Here is a 26,983-nt window from a genome sequence, read left to right on the forward strand (position 1 = left end):
ATGCAGACACAAACACTCAAGTGTGTCAACACAGACAGGCAGCCCCGCTCAGCCACGAGCACTGGATCACAGTATGTGCTAAACACGCTGGACGGGGTGGGTGGTTTGGAAGTGCCGTCCCTCCCAGGGGGACCCGAAGAGCTCCTTGAGGGAGGAGGTTTATAAGGCATCTCATAAAGCCCTGGGCTGTCTTAAACCGCCTGTTTGGCTGCGGTTTGCAGCGAGAGGGGCAGGAGGCCGGGAAGAGCTCTTGGTTTGTGTCACAGTATGCGGGAATACACACGGTACTGGGCTCAGGACAGGGCTAATGAGGTGGATTTCTTTGATACAGGAGGTCAGACTAGGTGAGCAAATGGTCCCTTCCGGCCTTAGGTTTGATGAATCAATGAATGTGGGGGTGGCTGAAACAGACGAGAAACTGGCAGACGGACTCCATCCAGGCTGCAAAGCGGGTGTTGAGTGCAGAACTGCTCAGTGGAATCTAGTGTCTGTCTTCCGACGTCTGGCTGCTCTCCCATCCCAGCAGTGTGTCCGGTGTTCCCACCGGCAGAGAGGTGTCACACTGAAAACCAAAAGAAAACCCTCTCCAGCATTTCGGGGGCAATCTGGACGCAGGGTCTGGTCCCTCTGAGCCAAGCGTGTGTCACCTGTTTGAATACTCGGGGGGCGAAGGGGGAGCCACGTGGAAATTCCAGCTGATGGGGAACTGTGGCTGCTCAGTGAGAAAACCACCAAGGACACAGCCTGCGAGCAGGGTGGTGACTCTGAGTCACTCCCGAACCCACCGTCCCCGCAAAGGAGCTGCACAGGCTGCTGTCAGGGAGGAGCTACTGTGGTTTGGAATAAGAAATGAAACCAAGGCCCTTCAGCCCATGACAGACCTCTCCACCATTACCACTTATGTCAAGAGACAACGTGAAGACAGATCCAGTAGCTGACTGACCCACAGGGCGGTGGGAAGGAATTTCTGCATTGTCACACAGCTCTTGCTTGTCAGCAGTGGGTGGCATGAGTCCTACTGAGATCAGCCTGTTTGGGCCATCAAAAGATCTTCCCTGGCCCCCCGGAAAGGAAAGGCAAAGCAGCCCCCCTGCCATCCACTCCGCAGCTCCTCAAGCTATTGGCAAGGTGGGATTGGGAGAGAAAAGTCAGGTGCACCTTGGCAGTGCCTGTGGGCGGGACTGTAACTCTCTTACTGGCTTGGACCCCAAATGGGAGCTTAGAGGTGGGAGCATAAGAACAGCCAGACTGGGTCAGACCAAAGGTCCATCCAGCCCAGTATCCTGTCTGCCGACAGTGGCCAATTTCAGATGCCCCAGAGGGAAGGATCATAATGTAACCTTCACATGAGCCCTACCTTGTCACCACCTCCAGACAAACAGAGGCTAGGGACACCATTCCTACCCATCCTGGCAACTAGCCAGTGATGGACCTAACCTCCATCAATCTATCTAGCTCTTTTTGAACCTTGTTAAAGTTCTAGTCTTCACTGCATCCTCTGGCAAGGAGTTCCACAGGTTGTGCACTGAGTAAAGAAAAACTTCCTTTTGTTTGTTTTAAACCTGCTGCCTATTAATTTCATTTGGTGACCCCTAGTTCTTTTATTGTGGGAATAAGTAAATAATTTTTCCTTATTCACTTTTTCCACACCAGTCATGATTTTATAGACCTCTGTCATATCCCCCTTTAGTCTCCTCTTTTCTAAACTGAAAAGTCCCAGTCTTTTTAATCTTTTTAATCTCTCCTCATAGGGGACCCATTCCAAACCCCTAATCATTTTGTTGCCCTTTTCTGCACCTTTTCCAATGCCAATATATCTTTTTTGAGATGAGGTGACCACATCTGTACGCAGTATTCAAGATGTGGGCGTACCATGGATTTGTATAGAGGCAATAAGATATTTTCTGTCTTATTCTCTATCCCTTTTTTAATGACTCCTAACAGTCTGTTTGCTTTTTTGACTGCCGCTGCTCACTGAGTGGGTGTTTTCAGAGAACTATCCACAGTGACTCCAAGATCTCTCTCTTGAGTAGTAGTAGCCAAATTAGTCCCCATCACATTGTATGTATTGTCCCTTCTCCCCATCTCTGGTCTGCCTTTCCCATCTAGCTGTTCAGTCTTCACTCGCTCCCCAGCAGCATTGCCAGGGAATCCCAGCACTGGGGAGTGCTGTCCTTAGAGAGTGGGGTCATACTGGGAGGCGGGTTCAGGGGAGCAGGACCCCACAAACCAGGCCTGGAGCTCTTCCCCTGTTGGGAAGGAGCTGCCTGGGGTTTGTGATCCCTGCATGGGGTGCTCTGCAAGCCCAGCACTGCTCACAGGTGGTCCATGTGTCTGTGCGCCCTGTTGGGGGAGGGACATGCTGGCAGGGGGGGTGCCGTGGAGGGGCCTCGCTGGCAGCCACCTATAGAACTCCTCTGCTAAAGGTTTCCATGTGTGCCCAGCCTGCCACCCCCCATTGCTCTGCCCCCCACATTGGGGGGCTTTACTGGACTGAGGAGGCAGGTGGGACCCTTCACCAGCCTGTGTGGACCATCCACACCACAGGGCTGGGGGTGGCACCACTCCGCACCTTCATTCCCCCAGCTGATCCTTCCCCACCCCCATCACCTGTGCCCGGTGGGTGGCTGATGCCATGGCCTGGGACTGGGGGTGATGCATTCCCTGAGCACCTGCAACGAGCCTGGGGAAAGCCAGCAGCACTGTGCCAATGTGCCTGCCCTGCCCCCACAATTACAGGCCACATTGAAAATGGGGCTTTTAGTGATTTGCTCTGGCATGACTCAGAGGCAGAGCCAGGATTAGAACCCGCGAGGCTTGGCTGCCAACCTCCCCCACCTGCCCGTTCTCCTGGGACACTCCACAGGTGGGGCTGGAACCCAGGAGTCCGGCCTCCTTCCCTCCCCCACCTACGGTCACCTCCAACAGGCAAACTCGCCTCTGCGTTGCTTTGTGCAGCATGGCAATCCCAGTCCACCCCCACCCTCTTGCTTTGCCCCTTGCAGACATCGACGAATGCAGCATCAACCGAGGAGGCTGCAAGTTCGGCTGTACGAACACGGCTGGCAGCTACGAGTGTACCTGTCCTGCCGGCTGCAAACTGCACTGGAACAAAAAGGATTGCATAGGTGGGTAGAGGAACCCAGAGGCCTCATGCTGCCATCTAGCAGGCGAACACAGGTCAGCCAGCAGCACGTGGACAGATCTGCAGTTTCTGTTCAGGCGCTTTGGTGGATAGGTGTACTGGTGGGTGTTGCTGCGAGTGTGTGGGAGTCGGTACAGCAGAAAAAGCGCTGCTTATGGGTTGCGTCTGGCCACGGGGTGTGCCTTGACCGTGCACCTGGGCATACAGCGCCCTCTCTTGGTCTGAGCACCACGCCAGCTGGACACTTGGTCTTGGCCAAGAGCCGGGCCTTTCAGCAGAAACATGGTCCTGTCTGCCTTTGGCCACACCCTGAGGCTGCTAGCACAGGAAGCCAGATGGTGCTGCCTGTCGGGGCATCTCGGGATCAGGGTAACCAAGGCCCAGGGTGTCAGGAGATGGTGGAGGGGGCAGGCTTCCTGGTGAAACTCACTCCAGGAGCCATTTGTCTCCCCACATCTCTCTGTAAGTAGCGGCAGATTAGTCAATGGGGCCCATGACCCCGAGCCCTGGCCAACTGAGGAGCCCCAGAGAAATGGGCACATCCCGACCTGCTCCACCTGCTTGGTTCTCCTGCTGGGGAATGAGGTCATGGTGAGGGGACTTAGCCCATTCTGCCCACCCTCCTGGCACTCCTGCTGAGTGCCAGGTGGGCAGGCAGGGTAGGGCAAGCCCCCACTTCCCCTTTCTCCAGCAAGGATGGGGGGGACTGCAGGCCCCCCACTTGCACAGGGCCCAACAAAACCCTAACCTGCCCAGGACTGTAAGGATCCCAAAAGGAAGCGATGGGCCATTCCCTCGCTGTCTTGCCCACCAATGAGGCCTAATTTCCGACCCATTCGTTTTGATTCATTGACCTTTCGGTCTCACAGTGCTGTTTATCAGGCGTGGTCCTTGAGCAAGAGCAAGGAGCCTTTTTGTTTGTCTGCCTCCCTCGGGCCACTTTTCCTACCAATGACTGATAATAGGAGCTTCAGGGGGTAGCCGAGTTCATCTGTCACAGAAAAAACAACACATGGTCTGGTCGCACTTTACAGACTCACAAAACATGGAGATGGGATCATGAGCTTTCGTGGGCACAGCCCACTTCCTCAGATGACTCCTCTCAGGATCCCATCTCCGTGTTTTGTGAGTCTGTAAAGTGCTTCCAGACCATGTGTTGCTTTTTGATGATAATTAATAGGGTATCGTGAATGAAGTTCCACTTACCTTATACAGCTGTGCCCACTGTCATGAAGTCATGGGGGCCAACAGAATTGCTGGGCCCCTGAGCAAGATGCGGGGGGGAGAGAGCCCTCTGTGCTGCCTGGACCCCACTGCGCTCCCCTGCCAGCCAGAGCTGCCTGGACCGCACCACCTAGGGCTCCAGCAATGATATAAAGGGCCCTGGTTTCCGTCTGCCGCCAGGAGCCTCCAGGCCCTATTGAATTGCTGGGCCCCAGGGCACTTGTCCCCTTTGTCTCCCCCACCCCTCGTCAGCAGGCCTATTGTAACTCCACCCCCCCCAGTACCTGGAGCAGCGCTTGCTCGGCTGGTCATCCCTGAGTCACTCTTGTCACTGCCTGGCGCTTGTCTTTCAGAGCTGGTGAAATGCCTGTCAGGCCCCATGTCTCACCGGGCCATGCTCACCTGCAACAGGAACGGCAAGAAGGACAGCTGCTCCCTCACCTGCACCTCCAAGGCCCGCTTCCTGCCAGGTGCCAACTTGTGCTCACCACCTCCGCCCTGAAGCCTGCCGGGGGCTCTGGCCTTCTGAACGCCTTCCGTCCCAAAGGGCTTTACAGATGTGGGTTTATCCTGCCCGTTCCTATGGTGGCTGCTGTTCAGTGCCCACAATACATCAGTGCCATGGCTGGGAGACTTCGCAGCCCCCGTTCTCCCCCATGCATGATACATGCTTCCTCTCGGACTCCCAGCTCTCCCCGTCGCCTGGGCCTCCCTCTCCCTTTGCAGGACTGGACTCCCTTCACCGGAGCTGGCCTGGCAGGGATATCTTAGGTGGGGCGAGGGAGGGGGGGTTACACAGGATCTCAGGTGTTGCACTTGGATGACCCCACCAAACAGCTGAGCAGGGCCCTCGTTTTTCCTGAAGCCACCCTCAGCTTGTGCTAGCGACGAGCCAGTCTAGTCCAAAGCTTCAAAAGCTGGGGTCAGATCATCATCCAAAGCGCATGTGAACTGCTGAGGGCCTGACTTCCCTGGGCGATGCAGCCAGTTTGAAAACGAGGTTGGGAGCGAGCCGCAGGCTCTGTCTGAATCTCTCCTTTCTCCCCCTCCTAGAGTCTGACAGCAGCTACACAGTAAGCTGTGGGACCCCCGTCCTGCGCCAGGGGGGGCCCCAGAGGCCTGGCAACAGCAGTCATCACTGTGTCGGTAAGGTCGCTCTCCTGGGCTGGTCCGAACCTCTCCAGCCTCCCCCGCTGCTATCGTGGGAAGCTCAACCGGTGCCTTCGATGTTTAGCACCTGCCTTTTCTTTTAGAGACTGTCGCTGCGCCAATCAAACAAAAGGCTTCCTTCAAGCTCAAGGACGCCAAGTGCCACCTGCACCCCCGTGTGAAAGGGAAACCGGACGAGTCAGGGAAGCACGGGGCCACAGGTGAAGCACACACACGCACACCCGAGCTGCCATGTAAGCTCTTCTGTGGCTGTGTGGAAGGGGGTGACTGACCACCCGGGGCTGGGATTTCCAGGGGAGCTGTGGGCAGGATGCTGACTCTCTGTCCCCCTCTTCCAGGTGGGGCAGCCCCCTGCTCGGATTGTCAGGTGACCTTTGTGAACCTCAAGTGTGACTCCTCAAAGAAGGGCAAAGGCCGCCGGGCCCGCAACTCCCCCAACAAGGAGGTGACGCGCATCACCCTGGAGTTTGAGGCAGAAATCAAGCCAGAAGAGGTCACAGGTGGGGGCCAGGGCCAGGGCCAGGAGGACGGGTTTTCCTGTTGTGCACTGGGCCTGAGGAGAGCCCTTGTCGGGGGAATGGGCCTGGGTGGACTGGTGTTCCCAGAGTGCACTGGGCCTGAGGAGACCACGGGTAGATCTGGGGTGGCTGTTAGGCCCAAGCACGTGCCATGGGGTGAGAAGCCTGGCTGTCCCAGAATGCACTGAGAAGGAACTCTGGCTGTCCCAGTGTGCACCCCTGGCAATTTGGAAGGAGCAGACAGCTCTCCATTAACATCTGCCTTGTGCTGTTAATTACCCGCACGGCTCTCCAGGCAGCATGGTCCATGGCCTGTGCGAAGAGCTTGGTGGTTCTCAGACCAGATTCTCCTGGGCACAAAACCCACCATCCCAGCATGGCCTGGCAGCCCCCTCGCTGGCAGTCTGGCCACTGGTGAAGGATTGAATAAGACCATGAAAACTGAACCCCACCAGCATCTCTAGAAGGGGCTTCTCCAAGACATGGATGAAGCATGCTGATGGGGGGAGGGGAGAATTTGTCCTGCTGCTCCTGGTGTTCCGGGTTGTAGCTCTCTAAACTGGAACTCTTTGGTCTGGAAACAGCCGTGGTGTGGACCAGGGCGGCTGGGAGCCCAGTGGGATCAGACCAGATCAGGCAGCCCGGGCCGAAGCTGGGAGCCCACGGGGCTGGCATCCGACAGCCTGTGGCAGCAGAGCCAGGAGCCTGCAGCAGCTTGGGCCAGCATCTGGCCATCCATAGCAGGGGGAACCAGTAGCCTGTGGCAGCCTCAACCCATGGCAGCAGGACTGGAAGCCAGCAGCAGTGGGGCAGGCACCCGGCAGCCCCAGCCAGGGCTAGAGCCTGCGTTAGCCCTGGCTGGTGCCCAGCAGCTCGCCATAGCGGGGCGGGAGACTGTGGCAGCCCATGGTGGCAGGGATGGCAGCCAGTGGCAGGAGTGCTGGGAGACTGGAGTAGTCCTAGCCAGGTGGTAGGGGATTCTGGGCTGGCCAGGGCTGGCTGCCCAGCTGGGCCAGAGACAGGGAAGCTGGCTGGGCTGGAAGTGGAGCTGGCAATGGGGAGGGTTGGTGGGCTGGTGCCAGGGGACCTCCCTTGGTCCAGCAAATTTCCGGTCAGGTCCCCAGGGTGCCATCCCAGGGAGGTCCAACCCGTAGCTCTAGTTCTCTAGCCAGGTGTATGGGGTGCAGCGCCCCCTGCTGTCCACAGTGCTGCTTTAACAGTTACAGCCACAGCCCTCCCCGGTGCAGTGATGGGCAGTAGAAGAGGAGGGAGACGGGCAGGGATGTATAGTCACCCCCCACGTGCAGAAACGCAGAGGAGGGCAGCAGCCTGGGCTCGGGCATGGGGGGATGGGAGGAGTGTTCAGGAGGAAACTCCGATCTTCAGACCCCTTTGCTGTTTGAGTGACCCCCCACTCCCCGTCCGTCCCACTGACACCTGACGGAAGACACTCTGGCCTGCCCCTCCCCCCATCTCTGACCTCCAGCCAGCTGCAATATCAATTGCCTGCGGCAGAGGGTGGAGAAGAAGCTGAAGGCGGCGATCAAGGCCCTGAAGAAGTCCATAAACCAGGAGCGGTTCCTGATCCGCTTCGCGGGCCTGGAGTACGAGGTGGCGCGGAAGCTCAGCGTGGCCCCGGAGAGGCAGGAGAGCTGCGGGCCAGGGCAGCAGAGGCTAGGATCCAAGTGTGGTAAGGGAACAACCGCGGCCGGGGACCTGGGGCCACGGGCCCGTTGACCTGTAGGCCCCTAGGGCCGAACTGCGCCTCCCACGCGCCATGGCTTCCGTAACGAGGGCTCCTGGCAGCAGCATGTGCTGTGGGCAGGTGAGGTTCCCGTGGGCTCGCACTTTGGAGGCGCTGACTTGCCAGTGCGAGGAGCGGGGGCCCTGAGGGTCTCTCGTCTGCAGCCAAACAAGGCATGTTAAGGGGTAGCCTGGTGGGAATTCTCGCTACGCGTGTCCCTAACGGGCCTCCCTCTTTCTTAGTTAGCTGCCTGCAGGGAACGTACTACCATGGGCAGATGGAGCAGTGTGTCCCTTGCCCCCCAGGGACCTACCAGGAGAAAGAGGGCCAGCTCTCTTGTGACCTATGCCCCGGAAGCGATGCATACGGCCCGGCGGGAGCAACGAACATAACCACCTGTGCAGGTACGGCGTGGGGCGGGGCGGCGGCTGTCAGTGACCTCCGGGGGCAGCTAGCCAAGGAGGCACCTTACAGCCTGGCTTTCGGCTGACGCTTGATCACCTCCCACGGGGCCTGGCCAGGGCCTTCCGACAGGCTCGGGGTTGTGGGATGGGCTCGGAGCACCAGCACCGTGAGACTTGCACTTCCATTCTGCACTGCAGAGACCACTGTAGAGCTCCCCCCATCTTCAGTGGGGCTGCCAGTGATCTGCGTTGGAGCCAGAGCTCCCTCGGGCGCCCCCTTTCTGGGGTTCAGCACAGGTCACACGCAGTTGCGCTCTGGGCGAGAGGAGGCTGCATTGCAGCAGGACTGACCCCCATCTGTCTTTGATTGTGGAATGGCCCTTAGGTCAATGTCCCCCTGGCCAGTACTCAGTGGACGGCTTCATACCCTGCCAGCCGTGTCCCCGGGGCACCTACCAGCCCGAAGCCGGGCGAGCTCTGTGCTTTCCTTGCGGCGGGGGCCTGACCACCAAGCACGAGGGCGCCTTCTCCTTCCAGGACTGTGATACCAAAGGTACGGAGGCACCCGGGGAATAGCCTTGGGATAGCAGTGGTGGGGCAGCTCCGGGGAGGCTGGGGGGCTGAGTTCCCAAAACAGCCTGCTTTATTATCGCTATATCCCCATTGCCCACCCAGTGCCTCTTCGGCTCCCCCGGCCCCATCACAACAGAGACTTGGGTGCTGAGGCAGGAAGTTTTCCTTTTGCAAAGTATAGAGTGGGGGGAAAATCCCACCCTTGTTTCATCCCTTCACCAGCTCTACTCTGATTTCTTGTGTGTCTCCCCATCCCTCCTCCTCCCCTCAGCTCTGAGCTGCCCTTCCCTTTTGGTTTCCCCAGCCTCCCTCTGCATGCCTCCCTCTGCCCTGCACATCCATCCTTCACCGCGATACTCCCCACCCTCCTAGCAGTATCCACTCACCTGCCCTGTCCCTTTGGAACTGCTCCCCTTACACTGCTGTCTCCTTGAGAAGTGAGGGGCTTGTCAAGCAACCTTGCACAGTGGCCATACACATCCACCAGCCTTGGCCCAAAATCCACTTGCCTGCCCTTTAAAACATGATGCCAAAGCCGGTGAGAATTGGCTGAATGTTTGCAGGGCTGCTCGGACGCTGCATGGATGCATTTAGTACCCCAGAAGTCCTCTTACAAAGGAACACCCCAGCATTCTCTAGTAAGGGACCCCAACAGTGCCGTGTTACTGTTACAAAGCTATGTGAGGCCTTGGGCCGTTGCTGTATTTATTAGGGTTAGTAACAACAGCGGCGGGGAGTCCTGTGGCACCTTCTAGACTAACTGAAGTGTTGGAACATAAGCTTTCGTGGGCAAAGACCCACTTCGTCAGATGCATGTACAGATTGCAGATTCAGACTAACACGGCTACCCCTCTGATACTAGTAACAACAGTGTAACACTTGGGTAATTATTTTAGGCTAAGCTTTATTACAAGGAAATCTGGTCTGCTGAGTTTGGCCGTTAGCAGCGCATTTCCCATCTTATTTAAGGCTGTGCATTGTGGGATCCTTGGAATTGATGCAGAATCCAGGATTTAGTGACGTCAGTGACAGCGAGAGAGAATAAACACTATAAAAACGTTCGCAGCAGCCTAAATTAACTGCTCCAGGGAGCATTGGAAGTGTTTTCCCAAAGCTCCCAGATGTCACTTAAAAAAGTCTCCTCGCACATAGCTTCAAATGGAGCATGGATCAGAGTTGGGACTCAACTCCTGGTTTCTACTCCCAACTCTGCTACCCACTTGCTGCGTGACCTTGGGCAGGCCATGTAAGTTCTGTGGCCATGTTTCCCCAGCTGTAAAGCAGGGAAAATATCACTTCCCGTCAGGGAGTAGCAGAGCTGGGAATGGGAACCAGGAGGCGGCTGCCCTGATCATTCTGCAAAAGCGATGAGGAGTCCTGTGGCACCTTATAGACTAACAGATTTATTGGAGCGTAAGCTTTCAAAGACCCACTTCATCACATGTATCTGACGAAGTGGGTCTTTGCCCATGAAAGCTTCTGCTCCAATACATCTGTTAGTCTATAAGGTGCCACAGGACTCCTTGTTCCTTTAGCAGATTCAGACTAACACGGCTACCCCTCTGATACCTGATGGTTGTTGTTTGCTTCATAAAACGTGATTGGCTGAGCTATGAGAGTGCGGCTGTTGGGTGGCTGGGAGTGGCTTGTACCTCCTAGCCCGATCACTGACATTTCCCTCTCCCCTCGGCACAGTTCAGTGTTCCCCGGGTCATTACTACAACACGAGCGTCCACCGCTGCATCCGCTGTGCCGTGGGCACCTACCAGCCCGACTTCCGCCAGAACTACTGCATCACTTGCCCTGGCAACACTACCACGGACTTCGACGGCTCCACGTCCGTGTCCCAGTGTAAAAGTACGCTCTTCGGGCAGCCCGGGCACTGTGTTCACAGTCCCTGCCAGCCGCTGGGTTTTCCTGTTGGCGCCTTGGATGACGTCCACCCACAGGGTCCTGTGGGAGTCCTGGCCCTGACCGAAGGCCACCTTCTCTTGCTGTTTCCCCTTATGCACCCCTAATCACGTGCACAGACTGCTGCATCCAACTGTGCATACACAGGCCTCTACCCCCGCCCCACTTCTAGTCTTATGTATGCCCCCTGCACCTGGGCAACTAGTCAGTGCCTATGCATGCTTTGCACGCTGCCCCTGTGCTTGTGCATGCACATGCGCGCAATCCCGTGCACGCATGCATGACAGCAGGTGCATCCTTGGACCCCGAGAGTGGGACTGGTGCACACAGAAGTGGAATGTCCAGGATCCCTCTGCCCACAAATCATTGCCTAGCGCCCCCATGTCTGTGACGCTTCTTCTCCCCTCCTCGTTGCCTTGCAGACCGCCAGTGCGGAGGGGAGCTGGGAGAGTACACGGGCTACATCGAGTCTCCCAACTACCCCGGGAACTACCCTGCCAACATCGAGTGCACCTGGAACATCAACCCACCCCCCAAGCGCAAGATCCTCATTGTGGTCCCCGAGATCTTCCTGCCGTCCGAAGACGAGTGTGGAGACGTCTTGGTCATGCGGAAAAACTGTAGGTAACCGATTGCTGGGCAATGGGGTGATACTGTGAGAGGGGCCCCCCCCCTTCTCCATCTCCCAGGCTGTCCAGTCTGTGGGCACCTCTGGGAGCAGCAGAGCCCATGTGCAGTCCATTTACCATGGACTGCCTCAGTTTACCCTACACAGCCCAGTCAGGGATCAAGCAGGCGTGTGTGGAGGAGAGGGAGACAGCCCTGCGGGTTAGCGTGATGTGTCTCTAAAGAGCTGCCTTTGTCTCTGGCGTGGTCGCAGGTAGGACGAGTTTGGTGCGCTCAGGAGTGGGGCTCAAGGGGAATGGCTCTACCCCCCCCCAGCTCACTACCTGGTACCGGCTTCCCTGTTAAACCCCACTGCAGAGCTGGGTGCATGCCTATCAAGAAAGGGCCCTGGCTGTGTGGTACCCACCTCACCTGGCCCTGGGCAAGGAGGCGATGAAACCAGCCTGCTTAGCTGCAGGTTTGGTGCTGCTATGTAGCTCCTGAGGTAGTGGGGCTGCCTCTCCATCCAGATGCCTTCCCAGGTTGCCCCGGGGTATGGTGAAGCCATCCTGTATCCTGCGGGAACACTCCCAGCGGTGCTGGGAGCTCTGGAAGCAGCTCCTTGCCAGCCCAGTCCCCAGAGATGGTGTTTCCTTATGACAGTGATGCGCAACCTTTTTCCCGGCTCGACCCCCACGAAAACTTTGCTTAAGCAAAAAGAAAAAAAAAAAAAAAAAGCAGCCCCTTTAAATGCTGCTCCACTCGCCAGGGAAAAATGGCTGTTGACACTGCAACACTTCCTTCCCTCCCCCCCCCCTCCGAAGACAGCCTTGGAGGTCGTGACCCACTGGTTGCACACCACTGCCTTATGATACTGTTGTGTTATATCAGCTCATGCTGACACCACAGACTCTCCTTCCACCGGATGAAGGGGCCCAGGTCCGTGTTGGCTCAAATTGCAGCAGGGAGGTTTAGGTTGGAGATTAGGAAAAACTTCCTAACAGTCAAGCTGGTTAAACACTGGAATAAGTTGCCGAGGGGAGTTGTGGAATCTCCATCACTGGAGATATTTAAGAGCAGGGTGGATCGACATCTATCAGGGATGATCTAGGTCAGGGCTACTCAATTTTGCAAGCCCCGGGGGCCACAATGATACTCACAGCACATGCCAAGGGCTGCAACTTAAGTGTGGTTGCATATGCATGCAAATAGCTTCTTTCACACTGACGGGCATGAATACAAGGATTAAGGCAAGAGTACACAACACGCAGGCCCCATTTAAGTCAGTTCTGCTGATATTAATACAATGCGATATTGACCCAATTTCCACCCATATGGCAGCACTTTTAATGAGCAATGCCAGTCCAGGAATCTAACTACTAAAACACATCTCAACAGAACACCATTTATTAACTACTTTTTTGTTTTGGCGCTCACCCGCGGGCTGCATGTTGAGCCCTGTGTAAATCCAAACCGCACCCTGGGCCACAAACAAACGGGCCGTGTGTTGAGTAGCCCTGATCTAGATGGTGCTTGGTCCTGCCGTGAGGGCAGGGGACTGGACTCGATGACCTCACGAGCCCCCTTCCAGTTCTAGGATTCTATGTTTGCAAAGATGGCCAAGGAATAAACTGAACTCCGTAGTGCTCAACACCTTGAACCTCGGGCCCCTGAGTGACCAACTCTGGCCACCCGCAGCCTGGTCCCCCTCTGAAAATATTGCATTCTGCTGCCTCAGTGTCCCCACTGGATGGCCCATGGAGTAAGCAGTAGAACCAAAGTCCTACAGACAGCCTCAGTCCATGGGTCTGCTGTTGCCATTACACACACCTTCAGCTAGGAGAGCCCCGCTTGAAATATTGAACTAAAAAGATGTCTGGTGCTGGGTGTTTATATGGCTGAATGATTCCAGGCAATACCTGGTCCTGTGCTGTTCCCCTCTGCAGCCTCTCCCTCCTCCATCACCACCTATGAGACGTGCCAGACGTACGAGCGGCCCATAGCTTTCACTGCCAGGTCCCGCAAGCTGTGGATCAACTTCAAAACCAGTGAGGCCAACAGTGCCAGGGGCTTCCAGATCCCCTACGTCACCTATGACGGTAAGTGGAGGAGCACAGGCCAGGGGCACATGGGAATGCTCAGCACTCAGGGCACCAGAGCTGACCCCAGGACTTAATGTCCTGCCTCCAAAGGCTTTCCTGGCCTCAGAGTTGCCTCAACCCTGCCATGCACATACCTGGGGCATTCTGAACTCTTGCCTGATCTATTAGTTGCTTGCAATACTGGAATTGATGTGAGTGGTAACATCTGTGTTGTGGGGAACCTCCCCAGCTCCTGCTCCAGGCATGTGGGAGACAGAAGTAATGTGCAAAGCAAAGCAATCCAGCTTATGGCACAGTACAGTGTAGTTGCTTTCTGGAGCCCAGAATTTCACGCATACAATGACATCCTGTTGCCGAGTTAGCTGAGTGTTCGTGCCACCTGCTTTTCCCATGACTGCTTCTCTCGCTTGCCTTGCAGAGGATTATGAACAGCTGGTAGAGGATATCGTCCGGGATGGCAGGCTGTACGCCTCGGAAAACCATCAGGAAATATTAAAGGTGAGACCCTCCATGGGTGTTCCTTTAACCCTATGACATCAGAGAGCTCTGTTCCCCTATCCCCTTATCTTGGCCTCTGGGGATAGAACAAGAAGCAATGGGCTTAAACTGCAGCAAGGGAGGTTTAGGTTGGACATTAGGAAAAAGTTCCTAACTGTCAGGGTGGTTAAACAAGGGAATAAATTGCCCAGGGAGGTTGTGGAATCCCCATCTCTGGAGATATTTAAGAGTAGGTTAGATAAATGTCTATCAGGGATGGTCTAGACAGTATTTGGTCCTGCCGTGAGGGCAGGGGACTGGACTCGATGACCTCTCGAGGTCCCTTCCAGTCCTAGTATTCTATGATTCTAGCCAGGGAGGAAATGGCGTCTAGGGGTTAGAGAATGGAATTCAGAATTGAGACTCTTGGGTTCTTTTCCCAACTCTACCACTAACTTTCCAGATGAATTGCTTCCTTTCTGTGCTACCACTCTATATAGTGGGTACTCTTCCTGGCACTGTCCTGACATGTGTAACGCACTCCCAACATTCACAGGTGTGTCCTGGGAACCAAAATAAGGAGCCCAGGATTAGATTTAATCTACTGAAGTACAATGGCTTACGTAGTGGGACTGTAATTCACTGCATGCCCAGAAGCCTGCCTAGTTCTGCATATAGTCCTTAGCCTCTTGCTTGTTGCTTTTCTATGGAGCTGCTTGCTTGCATTGTGCATATCTTATTAGCACTGACTGAAGCAGCCTTGTCTAGTAGCTAGAGCAAGGGGCTCTGAGTTCCTGTTTCAACTCTGGGCCTCAGTTTCCTCATCTGTAAAGTCAAGCACTTGTGCTCGTTGGATCCATGCAATAAAAACACAAAGGCAGCTCACTTTTTTAAACCAGCCATCCACATCCATTGTGCTTTAATTGTGGGTACCATCTTTTACCTGGAAGTGATGTGACTGGCTTGCTTTCCTTGCAGGACAAGAAGTTGATGAAGGCTTTCTTCGACGTGCTGGCTCATCCACAGAACTACTTCAAGTACACGGAGAAACACAAGGAGATGTTACCACGCTCTTTCATCAAACTCCTCCGCTCCAAAGTCTCCAGCTTTCTCAGGCCTTACAAATAGCCCCCAGGCATTTCCACCCGCCTCATGGGCCACCCTCCAGCCAAGGAAACTTTTTTTTTTGCTCTTATTTGATGGTTTTGGGGTTTTTTTCCTAAACAGCTTTTTAAACAAACCGAATTCCCATCTCTCACTATGCAGACGACTTTCAACGATTTTTCCTTGGCTTTCTTCAAACTCATCTCAGCGCTGACTTTGTCTCCAGCAGGGGTGGTCTAGAATCTCAAGGCATCCCATTCTCTGTTGTTTTGCTACAGAGGTGCAGCCCATAGAGATTACCGGTCCCAGAGAGTGATGCTCCTTCTCAGCCCAAATGGCCTCTACATGCAGAGGTAACTGACCTGCTCTGTTTTGTAGAACTTAAGGGCAGGCACTCTGGTTGCCCTGTGGCCCTTTGGATGGCCCTTGATTTCTACACTTCTGTGTGCAAATCTGTCTCCGTTCCTAGGCGCCATAATCACACCTGCAGTCATCTGCACTCCTGGGATAGAGTTGGTAATTTTAGTCCCACAGTGGGGTTTTCTCCAACGCAAAGGAAAGTAGCTGCAGCCAGATCGGGCTGCATCTCCAAGAATGGAGAGCAGAGGAAGCCGGAATGTGGAAGGTAATGCCTTATTTATCGCAGGGTTGTGGTTTAAAAAAAAAAAATACCAACGCAGCTTTGCAGGGGGGATTGGGAAAAAAATACATTTAAAAAAATATATTTAAAAATAAAAAAGACAGAGCTGAAAAGCGTCACAGCAAACGGCGGTTCCAGTGGGCAGGAGATCTGTATGACTCCAGGGAGCTGGGTTGGTCTTGCTGCATTTGAAGAAAGCATGACCAAGCCACGTTCTTGTAGAACAATGTCTGGATGAATGGGAGGAAAAAGGTAATTAACGAGAAGCCTTTCAAATGGATTCATTTTCCCCCCATGGACACTCGTGCCAAGACACCAGACTCTTACAAGCTCTGCCAAAGAGTAACTCGTCAACAGAAGAGCAAATGATGTGAAGAGCAGGAGTAAATGTTTGTGCACTAGGATATCGTCCTTTCTACCTTTTTCATATGTATTAAGTGCAATCATTTGAGTCTTCTTTATATTATTTAGAGGGAAGTTTTTTCTACTAGAAACTACAATATTTATACCTTCCTGAGAAATGAGAATGTGTGTTTGTAACAGAAAAGCAAAAGCAAACCAAGTGACCTGGTGACCTGACATGATGATGTTTTCAGACTTTGGAAGCTTTTCTTCTGGTATTTGTCCTTTAGAAGGCAAATCCACTTAAATTTCCTTTCACTGAAGCTTTTATTCCCTCCCTGCCCCCATCAGCTGAATCTTTGCTCGGTGACTGGAAAGCACATCATCTTTTCCCATCTACAAGTACCTCCCGTGTGGTCAGTTTGTGCTAGGTCTCGGCTCACACATGCAGTTACCAGTCACACCCTTTCGCTCTGCAGCATGAATTCTAGGACTCAAAATGCTACTCGAAAGGCTCTCAAACTTCAGATCCTCTCCATAACCCTCTGTAGCACTGTGGCTGATCTTGTCGTTGGTAGGTCTCCAGGCATAAACAGCCTGAGTCTCCTCTCGATCACCCGTGTAAATCAGAAATAACTCCATTGAAGTTATGTCAACATACAAACAGCCGGAGGGGAGGAATGAGGTTCCAAACACAGATCACAACCCCAGAATAGATCAGATTCTGTCCACTAGACAAGTGCACCGTGATGATAAGACATGGAAGCTAAGTTGTTCCAATGGAGATTTCTTTCACACTCGTTGGCTTTTGTGTCTCAGCTCATTACTAACTTCAGTTTGGTTTGTAAGTGCTGATCTCTGCAGACTGAGATGTTGTCTCCTTTGTACAAGTGTTGGTTTAGATTTTCACAAAGACACCAGCTCATCGGTTTGTGTCTCCAAGAGTTGGAGAAAGCGGAGCTGAATATTGGGCCTGAACCTAAAGGCAAGATTCCCGTTGACTTTTGCAGGAGTTCTGTGTCAATTAGGAATTGCAGAATGAGGTGCAGAGAAATTTAGGGCCACCCTGGCCATGCTCCCACGACTGCCCAACGTTTCTTAGGGCAATGCTTTATTAAACAGCTTGGAGAACAAAATGGCCAAAGCTCCATCAGACCCTTAGTTAATTCAGCCTTGAAAAGCCACCATACCAGTATGAAGATTTGGGGGAGATGAACAAGTCCCCATTGGCAGCTCTCCTCCTTTCCCCGGGTCTCAGGATTGCAACCTAGAGGCGATATCTGACTCTGTGCTCTCCCTTGCTCCTGGCACCTAGCCCATTTGCCATTCTGTCCTCTTCAGCCTAGGAGCTATACCAGATCTCTGGAGGGGCTTCATTATAGCCCTCCTCTGGCCTTCCATGGCTGCTTGCCACGCCATGCAAAATACGGCCACTCAACAACTCTTCCATACGGATCACACACCTGGCTGGATCTCCATTCATAATCAGACCATCAGTGTCCAAGGTGCTGCCTAGCTCTGCCTCTCCCATCTCCTCCTCCCATGTCTGGCTTCATGTTCTCCCAACCTCTCACTCCACCACCATTCCCGCCCATGTTGTCAGCCTCCACCACACTCACCTTTGTGCCTTCTGCTGGGCAGTCCTCTCTGCCTGGTGACTATATCCTGGCCACACCAAAATTTATTTTAGAGACCCACGTTTGCCATTTGGTAAATCTGGTTGACTTGTGTACAGGTTTCCTATTTGGTGCACCACTTTGCAGAGTATCTGTTCCCCTCAGGGCAGGGACAGTCCCTTCTAAAATACCCAGAAAACGCATAGCCCTTTGGAAGCACCACAATTATTTATTATATAATACACAGTTAGTGGCTAGAAGGGGCAAGGAGCTGGGTTATCTCAAGGAGATAGCCGCTTACAGCCCATATTGTCTGGCTATATGGCTTTATTCTAGTGCTTCCTGCAGGCGCTCAGTCTCTGTATTGTATTACCCCACTGCTGGGATTAGCACTAGCTCAATTCTGTCCCCTTTGGTCTGACTGCATGTCTCATAAGGGGGTTGCACTTATTCATGCTATCTGCATATTGGGCCCTCCAAGGGTGAGTCCTGGACACGTGGACTGAGAGACCTGCCCCTTCAGATGTGTGCTGCAGGCACAAGATCTATTTTGGGGGTTCAGCGTGCTTGCAGCAATGATAACATGCAGCTGATTAAAGGGAGCCAATCAAGCCTAAAGGCCAGATTTCAGGCATGATTTAAATCCCCAAACATGATGTACATAGTGTTCTTTAAAACCAGGGAGCCTCTTATATTTCAAAGTAGGACTGCAGCACTACACCAGTACTGGCAGTACCCACTGTGACACCACCCAGTCTGGCTTCACTAGCCCTATAAAGGGAAAACCAGTTTCAGGTGACACATTGTTTAGGCTCATTAGACAAGACTGATAAGAGTGACCTGTGATCCTGGGTGACTTATGGGATGCATTAAAAGTGCCGATTCTCCATGCAGAATACCCTCCCTCTGAAAACCAGGCTTCGAAGTGACAAGTTGAGCCCTGATAAATCACTGGCACTTCTGAAATTCTTGGGCCTTTTAATTTAAGGTCCTGATCCTGCAACCATAGTGCCAGTCCTTTGAGAGCAGTCTCATTGCAGTCTACAGCCTTGCTCCTGCAATGATCATCAGGGCTCAACAAACTGCAGTGAGAGCTACTCGCCAGCCTTGCAGCGCTCATGCGCCAGACCGGCACTGCACGCATGAATGGGGCACACGGAGCAACCGGCTGAGATCTACTCATCACGGGTGAGTAGAAACAGCGGTTTGTCGAGCCCTGACGATCATAATATATGCTTTGGTGACTAGCCTTCAATGGATCTGTTTACTGGTAAGCTATAGACTTGCAGTATTTGTAGGCATGGATTGGTTGAAGGTTCAGCCCCATACAGCTGTTGATTACTATCACACATAGCTATTTCCTCAATTTCCATTCTTCTATGCTAACTACTGTCACTTATTTCCCATGGGCAATAAATGTATTTATTTGCATTATGCAGCCAGCTGTTAAAATGGGCAGAAAAATAATTTTGGAGGCCTGATTTATGGCATGTCACTGACTCATGTTCCCTTCAGTGAACCCTTCTGGGGATTATGAAGATCTTACCAGATGCTCAGTACACCACTGAACCCTGCTTCAGTTTGTTGTGCTACACCTGGCCTTGCACCATCTTTTCAAATAGAAAAGATTTGAAAGGCTGAAAACTCAATCACCCACTTTGAGGAACTGAATGTTTCAATTGCAGTGAATGTAAGGGTTGGTTTAAAAAAATTGCAAATTTATATCTGCCTTTTGCAGTGGGCCACAATTTAGCATCTCCCACAAAATGATTAAGTGATGAACAAAAGATGTAGTTCATAAAGTTATTTGCACTTGATTAAAAAACTTGTATCTGAACTTTGTAAAAAGAAATGTTTGCATTTTGTATTGTCTTTTTAATTATTAAATTGAATTTCTTGGTGTTGTGCTGATCTTTTAGAAATTGGTTCTACTACTTATTTAAGATTTCTAATCAGTGAAAACTGAGATTGCTTTATTTCAGAAATTCTAACACCTAAATTCCAGTGGCTTTCAGTCAGACCAAAGCACCAATAACAGCAAACATGCCTGTAACTATCTCCACGAGGAGCTGCACTGAAACCAGAAGTAATTCTTCCACTCTTCTGTGCTGATCAAGCCTCAACTGAAGTACCACATCCAGTTTTGGGCCCCTCATTTCAAGAAAGATGTGAAGAAATTGGCAGTCCAGAGAAGAACGACAAAAATGATTAAAGGTCTAGAAAACCTGACTTATGGGGGAAGACAAAGAATGGGGTTTATTGAGTCTAGAAAAGACAAGACAGAAGGGCTATAACAACAGCTTTCAAGTTTCTAAGACTGTTACAAAGGAAAAAAAATATCTTCCTTAACACCTCTCAGGCCAGAACAAGAAACAATGGACTTGAATTGCAGGAAGGGATACTTGGATTGGACATTAGTTCAGTTAACCACTGAAAAACTGGCTAAGGAGGTTGTGGAATCTTCATCATTGGAGATTTTAAGAGCAGATTAGGTAAGACCTGTCAGGGATGTTCTACAACTACATGGTTCTTGGTCCTGCCACAAGTGCAGGGGACTGGATGACCCCTTGAGATTCTTTCCAATCCTACAATTCCTATAACATTCTTCAGCCCACTATCACCTCATTTCCCAACTTTTAACCCCCTCTCCAAAAGTCCTCAAAGCCTTAGTCTTAGCCAGCTTAAACTTTCGTAAGGTGGAAAGAAGTCCTATAACCAGCAGCTGTGCATAGGGGCCTACCACCAGAAAGTTAGAACACGGTGGCCATCCAGCTGGCTCTAGTTAACCATTAGTGTTTGCAGAGGCTTCTGGGAGTCATGTGGGGCCTATAAAAATGAGGTGTAGCTTGATGCAGGGAGTTCATTTCAGGAAGGCTATGCTGCTGAAGGGAAAGAAAGCTGGAACTGCAGAACCCAGCAGTAATACTACTAAACAGGCCAGACCCTGGGAAAGGCACTTAATTAGGCACTGATGTTTTCTGCATTTATTGTCACAGGTGTTGGCAAACTGGCTGCTTTTGGGCCTCTTTTCATTGTAAAGGAACTATTAACTTGCTGTATCAATACAGCCATTAAAGAGCCATTTGAAATCTAGTGACTAGTTTTACAAAAACCAGGTATTTAAATAGCTGAATGTAACCTTACTTCCCCCCATTGGGTTGAAAGGGAAAATAAGCTAATTCTGTTTGTGAGCATCTAAGTAAAAGACAAGCTGAAATCTAACATCCCACCAAACAAGAGACAGCAGCAAGGTGATCTGGAACCATTTATTACTGCCAATCTAGTAGAGGCGCTGTGGCTTGCCCATGGTGCTCTTGATGTACAACGCACGCACATTCTGCCAGTTCTTCTTCAGCAAGGACACCAGGAAGTTGATGGCCAGATGAATGTTGTAGACTAGCTCATCCTCAGTCATTTTCACATGGCCAACAGCCACAGCCAGACAGAGCACCTGGGGACACAAAGCTGTGTCATAACTGTGGCAGGGAACTGCCTTGACTGGAAAGGGACATGTCTTAAAAATCAGGTCATAACTTAGAGTGCAGAGTCCTGAAGTCTATTTGGCCATTTTACAGACCAACCCTCACTAGCTTAAACAGCCATCAAAAACTTTTTGCAGGCAATTAACATAACATTAACTTTGCTTTGGAATGCCTCTCTGGGGCTGAGTTTAAAACTGTTTTTAAATGAATCACAATCCCATGTGATTTAAAATTCCCCAGTTCTTCAGTGACCTGTAAATCCTACTGTAGAAATTCCAAATAACTTTTGTAAATGCTTCATATTTGAAGGACCCAGTAAATAAGATATGTAAATTCAAACTTCAGTTTAATAACGGTGTTTCAACATCTAAAAAACTACTCTTCCAATTTACATATCAGTATCTAGAAAGCTTATGAGTGCAGTTTAAGTTTGCCAACTGGTTTCCACGGTGTTTTTCAAACGATGGGTCACAACCCAGTACTGGATTGTTGCTGCAGGGTGACCAGTGGGGATGCGAAGGCAGGCTACCTGCCTGTCCTGCATTGCAGACTGCACTGTATACAGAAGCTGCTGACAGCAGGCACAGCTCCCAGGTGAAGGGAGAGTGCACAGGGCTTTGTGTACTGCCCCTACCCCGAGCACTAGCCCCATACTCCCACTGGCTCATCTACCCATACCACCTGCTTAAATTTTCCATCTTGTGTAAAAGAACAGCGACAGAACAGCATTAAAGAATGAGCTCAGTCACCTAAGAGGAAGACACATTCAAAATATGACCTGGTATGCTTACCAGTTAACTGACCCTTGCCAAAGCAGTCCCAGCTGCAGAGGGACCAGTGGGCCAGTGGCAAGACCCCAAGATCCCAGTGGGCCCATGTTAAATGAGCTAGGGTTTAACAGGTTAACTGTTTTCATCCCTACTGGACCACATTTAGCAGAGCACTTTAAAGTGTGTGTAAGCCTTAGAAACAGCCTCATTAACTGGATTAATGTATCAAATTTAAACCATTATGGTCCCCAACAGACGGTTAATGTAAATTTGAATTTAGGGCTATTTTGATCTAAAGCATGATTCTGCTCCCTATAGTGAACTTTCTTCAAAGTCAGAGACAGGACAAGACTGCAGATTAATTTCTTACACATCCTCATGTCCCAAGCTTACAAAGCATTGACCTGTATTGGTAGAATCCTGTTCTAATTCCTGGCTAACGAACTGGGCTACATGCCTGCAATGCCAGGAGCTTATATTGGGTGCACATCTCCTCCTGCAAGATGTCAAATGATCTTAACTCCCACACTTCAGTGAGCACTGAGGGCATTCAGCATTCTGGAATATCAGGCTCTCATCCAGTTTTTCCTCTTTTTAAAAAGTTTCGATTACTGACAAGTTACATTCTCCCCTCACATCAGAAGATGAATGCTCTAGTTATATTCCCTGAATGCACAGAAGTTGACTGACTGGATATTCATAAAACACTAGAACTGGAAGGGACCTTGAGAGGTCATTGAGTCCAGTCCCCTGCCCTTATGGCAGGAGGACAAAGCGCCCATCTAGATCAGTGTTTCTCAACCAGTGGTACGAGTACCCTTGGGAGTACTTGAGAGAAGTCTGGGGGGGGGGACGTCAACAACTGAAATTTGGAGAAAACTGAATTTTTGTTTTAAGTTTAATAGCGCTTTATCATTTTTGTACTTTTTACATTCAAAAATTTCATCTCCCACCTGACTATGATCAACTTGTTTAAACAAATGTGTTGCAATGGTAGAAAAAAAATTGTGTCTGAAAACTGTAGGTACTGGGGGTACTTTTTTTTTTAAAGGGGGTACTTTTCATAAAAAGGTCGAGAAACACCGGTCTAGATCATTAGCTTTATCAATATTCCTAAGAAAAGCTGATGGATACCTGCAGTTCAGCCCTGGAAAGTAGAAATCCACATGGCATGGGAGGCAGCCAGTTACTTCATTAAATCCCATCCCCCACAAGCCACATAACTGGCTTCTCAGGTTGGAGTTTGGGGGGGGGGGTAGGTTTACCTTCTTCATTTGAAATTTGATGGTAGACTTGACCTCATCAATCTTGGCCACCATGTTCTCATTGTGGGTAAGAAGGGAGGGGAACTTGCCAGCTTTGTTCAGACCTGGACCCAGGATACGAGGAATCTGTTTGATCAGGGACTCAGAAGCCAGGAAGGCGTCATACTTCTTAGCTATGGGAAAAGATTAATGCATGGTTGTAATTCTTCCCCTCTCGATTCAAGGCTTGATTCCCTCCCCAATTAGCAGCAGTTTCTTTAAGAGCAATCACACCAAAGGCCCTTTTTTGTATTTACAGAATCTTCAGACTCTAGAATAAGGTCACAAGGTAAGCCTAGCCTATATTAGGGCTTTTGCCAGTGTGCATGTTGGAATGTGATGTTATGTATGATTTAATACCAAATGACCTAGTATAAATGCAATTATACTAGAAAAAAGTGATTTTGCCAGAACAGCTTCATTTGCTCAGGGAGCTGGCATGAAACACCTTTTTGCCAGCAGAAGCTGGATAAGCCAGTAACTGTACAATCACAGTTTACTATTGATCTGGCATATCAGAGAGGTAGGCGTCTTAGCCTATATGCAAAAGCACATCTGCTTTTTACCAGATGTGCTTTTTAGCACATCTGACCAAGTAGCTTTTTGCCAAAATAAATCTGTTAGGACTGACTGAATGTGATCCGCAACACCTGGGAGTAAATCAGACCCTTCCCTGTAACTACGTAAGTGTGACCCTGATAAAGAAAGTGAGGCTGAATCAATCAGAAAGGAATATGCTGTTACAGCAGAGCAGACACCAAGTTGTTGTGGGCACTGATTTCGACTAATAGCACAAAACCCAAGTGTAGTCTGACTAGTGACTAAAATCTGCACCCGATACTAAAATCCCCAACATAGGTAAGGTCAAACAAGACGAAGAGATGCTCAGGCAAACCACCATACTTCAGAACTAGGTTGCCCTGTCACTTTTAACCAACTTCTCCCAAACTAGGCAGTGAGCAGGAGCCTGGCTGCTGGGGGAACTCCACACTGGTCACATTTGGAGTAACTCCCCCCCCCAAGAGATGTTAGTTACAGGGATACTGGCAGCTCTAGTCCTTCACAGTGCCACTCACCCAGCTTTTTCACTAGCTTCTTGTTCTTGTTGAGTTTCTTCAGAGCTTCAATATCCATGTGAGGGATGTCAACTGCTTTGGCCTCATCACAGTGTTGCTGGTCCCCCAGCACACAGACTGAGAATTTAGGGCGTGGGGTGGACTTGAGCCTGTCAGGAAGGGAAGATGACACCGCATGCTGTCACTACACACTGCCAGCACCACACACCTTGAGGGGGCATGCACAGCCATGATCATGAGATCTTACCACAGTCACCAGCGATTCTTCATCCACCAGCCTCTAATCTGGCTTCTCCTATTGGTCGGTGGGATCAGCACAGGAGCCTCACCACACCTCCCCTCATGTTTTAAGACCCAGGGTAGGGGTCCGTCCAGCCACACCCATGCGGTGATTTGGGGGGTCTGAACTACCCGGGCAGTTCAGCATTGCACCCTCCTGCCACTGTATCAAGCAGTCAATGTGCTGCTCATCACATGGGCATTCAAGTACCCAGAGGGAGTGGGGTGCAAGCTGAAGGCTGGGTGGGATCAGAAAGTTGCCGAACCTGACGGTGCCAGAGAAACGCTTGTCCTTCTGCGGATCATAGTTTTTCAGACTAATCTGCAACTCCACAGTTTCCACAAACCTGAAGAATGGAAAAAGAAACAGGCCATGTGAGAATTTAAGAAGCCAGTAAAACAAGATGAACATCAGCAGGGCTTGACAAACCACGGCAAAATCCACTTGCCAGCCCCGTATCGCGCATGCGCGGACCGCCGGTGAACGGGGCGACCGGCTGAAATCTACTCACCACGGGCGAGTAGATAAATGGATTTGTTGAGCCCTGAACATCATTACAAGAAAAGCTGTAATGACATCTAATAGAGCAGGGATACTCTGCCACAACCCCCCCTTTTTTTCACCAGGGAAAAGACCCTAGCCACAGCACAAAAGGAGAGCTCTTACTTGCGTGGTTTCGCTTGAGTCCCTTGCAATACCTCCCTCACTGCTTCATACAGGGTGTCACGGGAAACTTTGCTGCTGTGAATTTGAAAGACACAAAGAGCAGGTCAGGCACTTGAAAGGAATTCCCCACTTTGGACAGAATGCAGATGCAGCATCCCACCTAAAACTACCTTTATAATTCTGCCTACAAGGGTAGCTGGTTAGTGTGCTAAGTAGTAATAGAGATGTAGCCGTGTTAGTCTGGTCTTGCTGAAACAAGAGACAGGACTATGCAGCACTTTAAAGACTAACAAGATGGTTTATTAGATGATGAGCTTTCGTGGGCCGGACCCACTTCCTCAGATCAAATTGTGGAAGAAAATTGGCACGACCATATATACCAAAGGGTATATATATGGTCATTTATGACATATATGGTCATGCCAATTTTCTTCCACAATTTGATCTGAGGAAGTGGGTCTGGCCCACGAAAGCTCATCACCTAATAAACCATCTTGTTATTGTTAGTCTTTAAAGTGCTACATCGCCCTCTCTTCAGTTAGTGTGCAGCATTCTGGGGCAATGAAAGAGTTCCCTGAAGTGATGAGTACTCAATTACACCAACTTGGGGCTGGTGCCGCAAAGACAAATGAAACAGACATTCGGGTTCAATAGGCAGGCCCAGAAAAGTGCAAATAACTAAACAGCAACCATGGCGAAGTGTACACTAGAGCCATACTTCATACTCGTCTCAGGGTTTTAGGGATGCACAATCCCATTTAATTGGTTGACCAGTTGAAGACGTGTAACCAGGGAACTGATTCAAGTGGAGGTGCCCCCCACCCACCAGAGACCCGTTAACCCTTCTGCATTTCAATACAGTAACAATTATTGGTCTTCTCGGCCCATTTCGTTGCCCAGCCCCAGAGCTGCTAGAGCCCCCCCCAGAGCTGCTAGACCCCCCCCCCCCAGCAGGAGCAAAGCAGCTCAGGCAGGTTATTCCCTTACAGAGCAGTGCGACCCCCCCCCCCCGCGAAAGACCCGGCCCTGGGGCACCCAAGGGGGCGCTGCAGGCTCACGAGGAGCGAGCTCCGCTCGGGGAGGCGGCTCCCACTGGGGCTACTAGCCAGGCCGGCCACGGACGCGCCCCCGAGGCGGCCAGGCCCTGGGACCGGACAACAGGGGCGGCCTGGTCTACCCTGGCCCGGCAGCAGCTGGCTCCGCCCAGCCCGCGGCCCCAGGTGACTCCGCGCGGAGGCCGCAGCCCGGCGCAGGTGGGACCCGGCGTGTCTCGGCCCCGGGCTCTCAGCGCTGCCCAGCCCCCAGCGCAGAGCCCCCCCCCGGGCCCTGCCGCCCCGGCCCAGCCCCAGACGGGCCCCCCTCTTCCTCAGGCGGCAGCCGGACCCGCCGCCGGAGCCTCCCAGGAGGCGGATGGCACCGGATTGAGGGCGCCCCCCCCGACACGAACCTCATCTTGAGAGCGCTCCTCGCCTACCGGGCGCCGGCCTGAAAAGGGGCGGCCGCGCGCAGATGGCGCTATAAATAGGGCTAAGTCTCGCGAGAGCTGGGGGCACGCCATTTTGAGAGAGGCAGGGTGGAAGCAACTCAACGCCAGGAGTCAGGCGCTAGGGGGCGGTGGCGATACACGTGTGCGCAGTCGGAGGGCCCCCTAGCGTGGCTCGTGAAATGCAAGCTACGCGCTGCACGCTTGTCTGCTTCTGGGATTCAGGGGGAGGCGAGGCGCGAACTCTCCACTGCAGCGTTGGCTCAGTGGGGTGGTGCAGTCCATCAGGCTGCAGAGTTGAGCCTGTGGCGCAGGGCTGCTCGACATATGGCTGAGTTGTTTGTGG

The 26,983-nt window shown here is 51.8% G+C and overlaps 2 protein-coding genes across 7 annotated transcripts in view; one reads left to right on the forward strand and one right to left on the reverse strand.

The window, feature by feature from the left end:
• Positions 1-19,476, forward strand: part of SCUBE3 (signal peptide, CUB domain and EGF like domain containing 3) — a 106,691-nt gene extending 87,215 nt beyond the window's left edge. For 3 of the 6 annotated variants that reach the window (XM_025181014.2, XM_006115649.4, XM_025181016.2), the window contains 13 exons: positions 3,006-3,128; positions 4,723-4,839; positions 5,423-5,515; positions 5,623-5,772; positions 5,878-6,039; positions 7,544-7,747; positions 8,044-8,205; positions 8,591-8,758; positions 10,474-10,635; positions 11,112-11,309; positions 13,242-13,394; positions 13,816-13,895; positions 14,853-19,476. In XM_025181014.2, the coding sequence (XP_025036799.2) occupies positions 3,006-3,128; positions 4,723-4,839; positions 5,423-5,515; positions 5,623-5,772; positions 5,878-6,039; positions 7,544-7,747; positions 8,044-8,205; positions 8,591-8,758; positions 10,474-10,635; positions 11,112-11,309; positions 13,242-13,394; positions 13,816-13,895; positions 14,853-15,002 (1,922 nt within the window). In that variant the 3' untranslated portion in view covers positions 15,003-19,476. The remainder of the gene's footprint in view (positions 1-3,005; positions 3,129-4,722; positions 4,840-5,422; positions 5,516-5,622; positions 5,773-5,877; positions 6,040-7,543; positions 7,748-8,043; positions 8,206-8,590; positions 8,759-10,473; positions 10,636-11,111; positions 11,310-13,241; positions 13,395-13,815; positions 13,896-14,852) is intronic. The other 3 variants (XM_025181015.2, XM_025181018.2, XM_025181017.2) reach the window with 1 other exon arrangement.
• Positions 19,477-20,828: 1,352 nt separating this feature from the next.
• On the reverse strand, positions 20,829-26,733 carry RPL10A (ribosomal protein L10a). The gene is made up of 6 exons (XM_006115655.4): positions 26,602-26,733; positions 25,155-25,229; positions 24,754-24,834; positions 24,209-24,357; positions 23,094-23,266; positions 20,829-21,027 (listed from the first exon to the last, which is right to left on the reverse strand). The coding sequence occupies exons 1-6, from the start codon at positions 26,604-26,606 to the stop codon at positions 20,857-20,859; spliced, it is 654 nt and encodes a 217-aa protein (XP_006115717.1). The 5' UTR covers positions 26,607-26,733; the 3' UTR covers positions 20,829-20,856.
• Positions 26,734-26,983: the final 250 nt, after the last annotated feature.

This window comes from Pelodiscus sinensis, chromosome 27 (assembly GCF_049634645.1).
Source record: "Pelodiscus sinensis isolate JC-2024 chromosome 27, ASM4963464v1, whole genome shotgun sequence".
Taxonomy (NCBI): Eukaryota; Metazoa; Chordata; order Testudines; family Trionychidae; genus Pelodiscus; species Pelodiscus sinensis.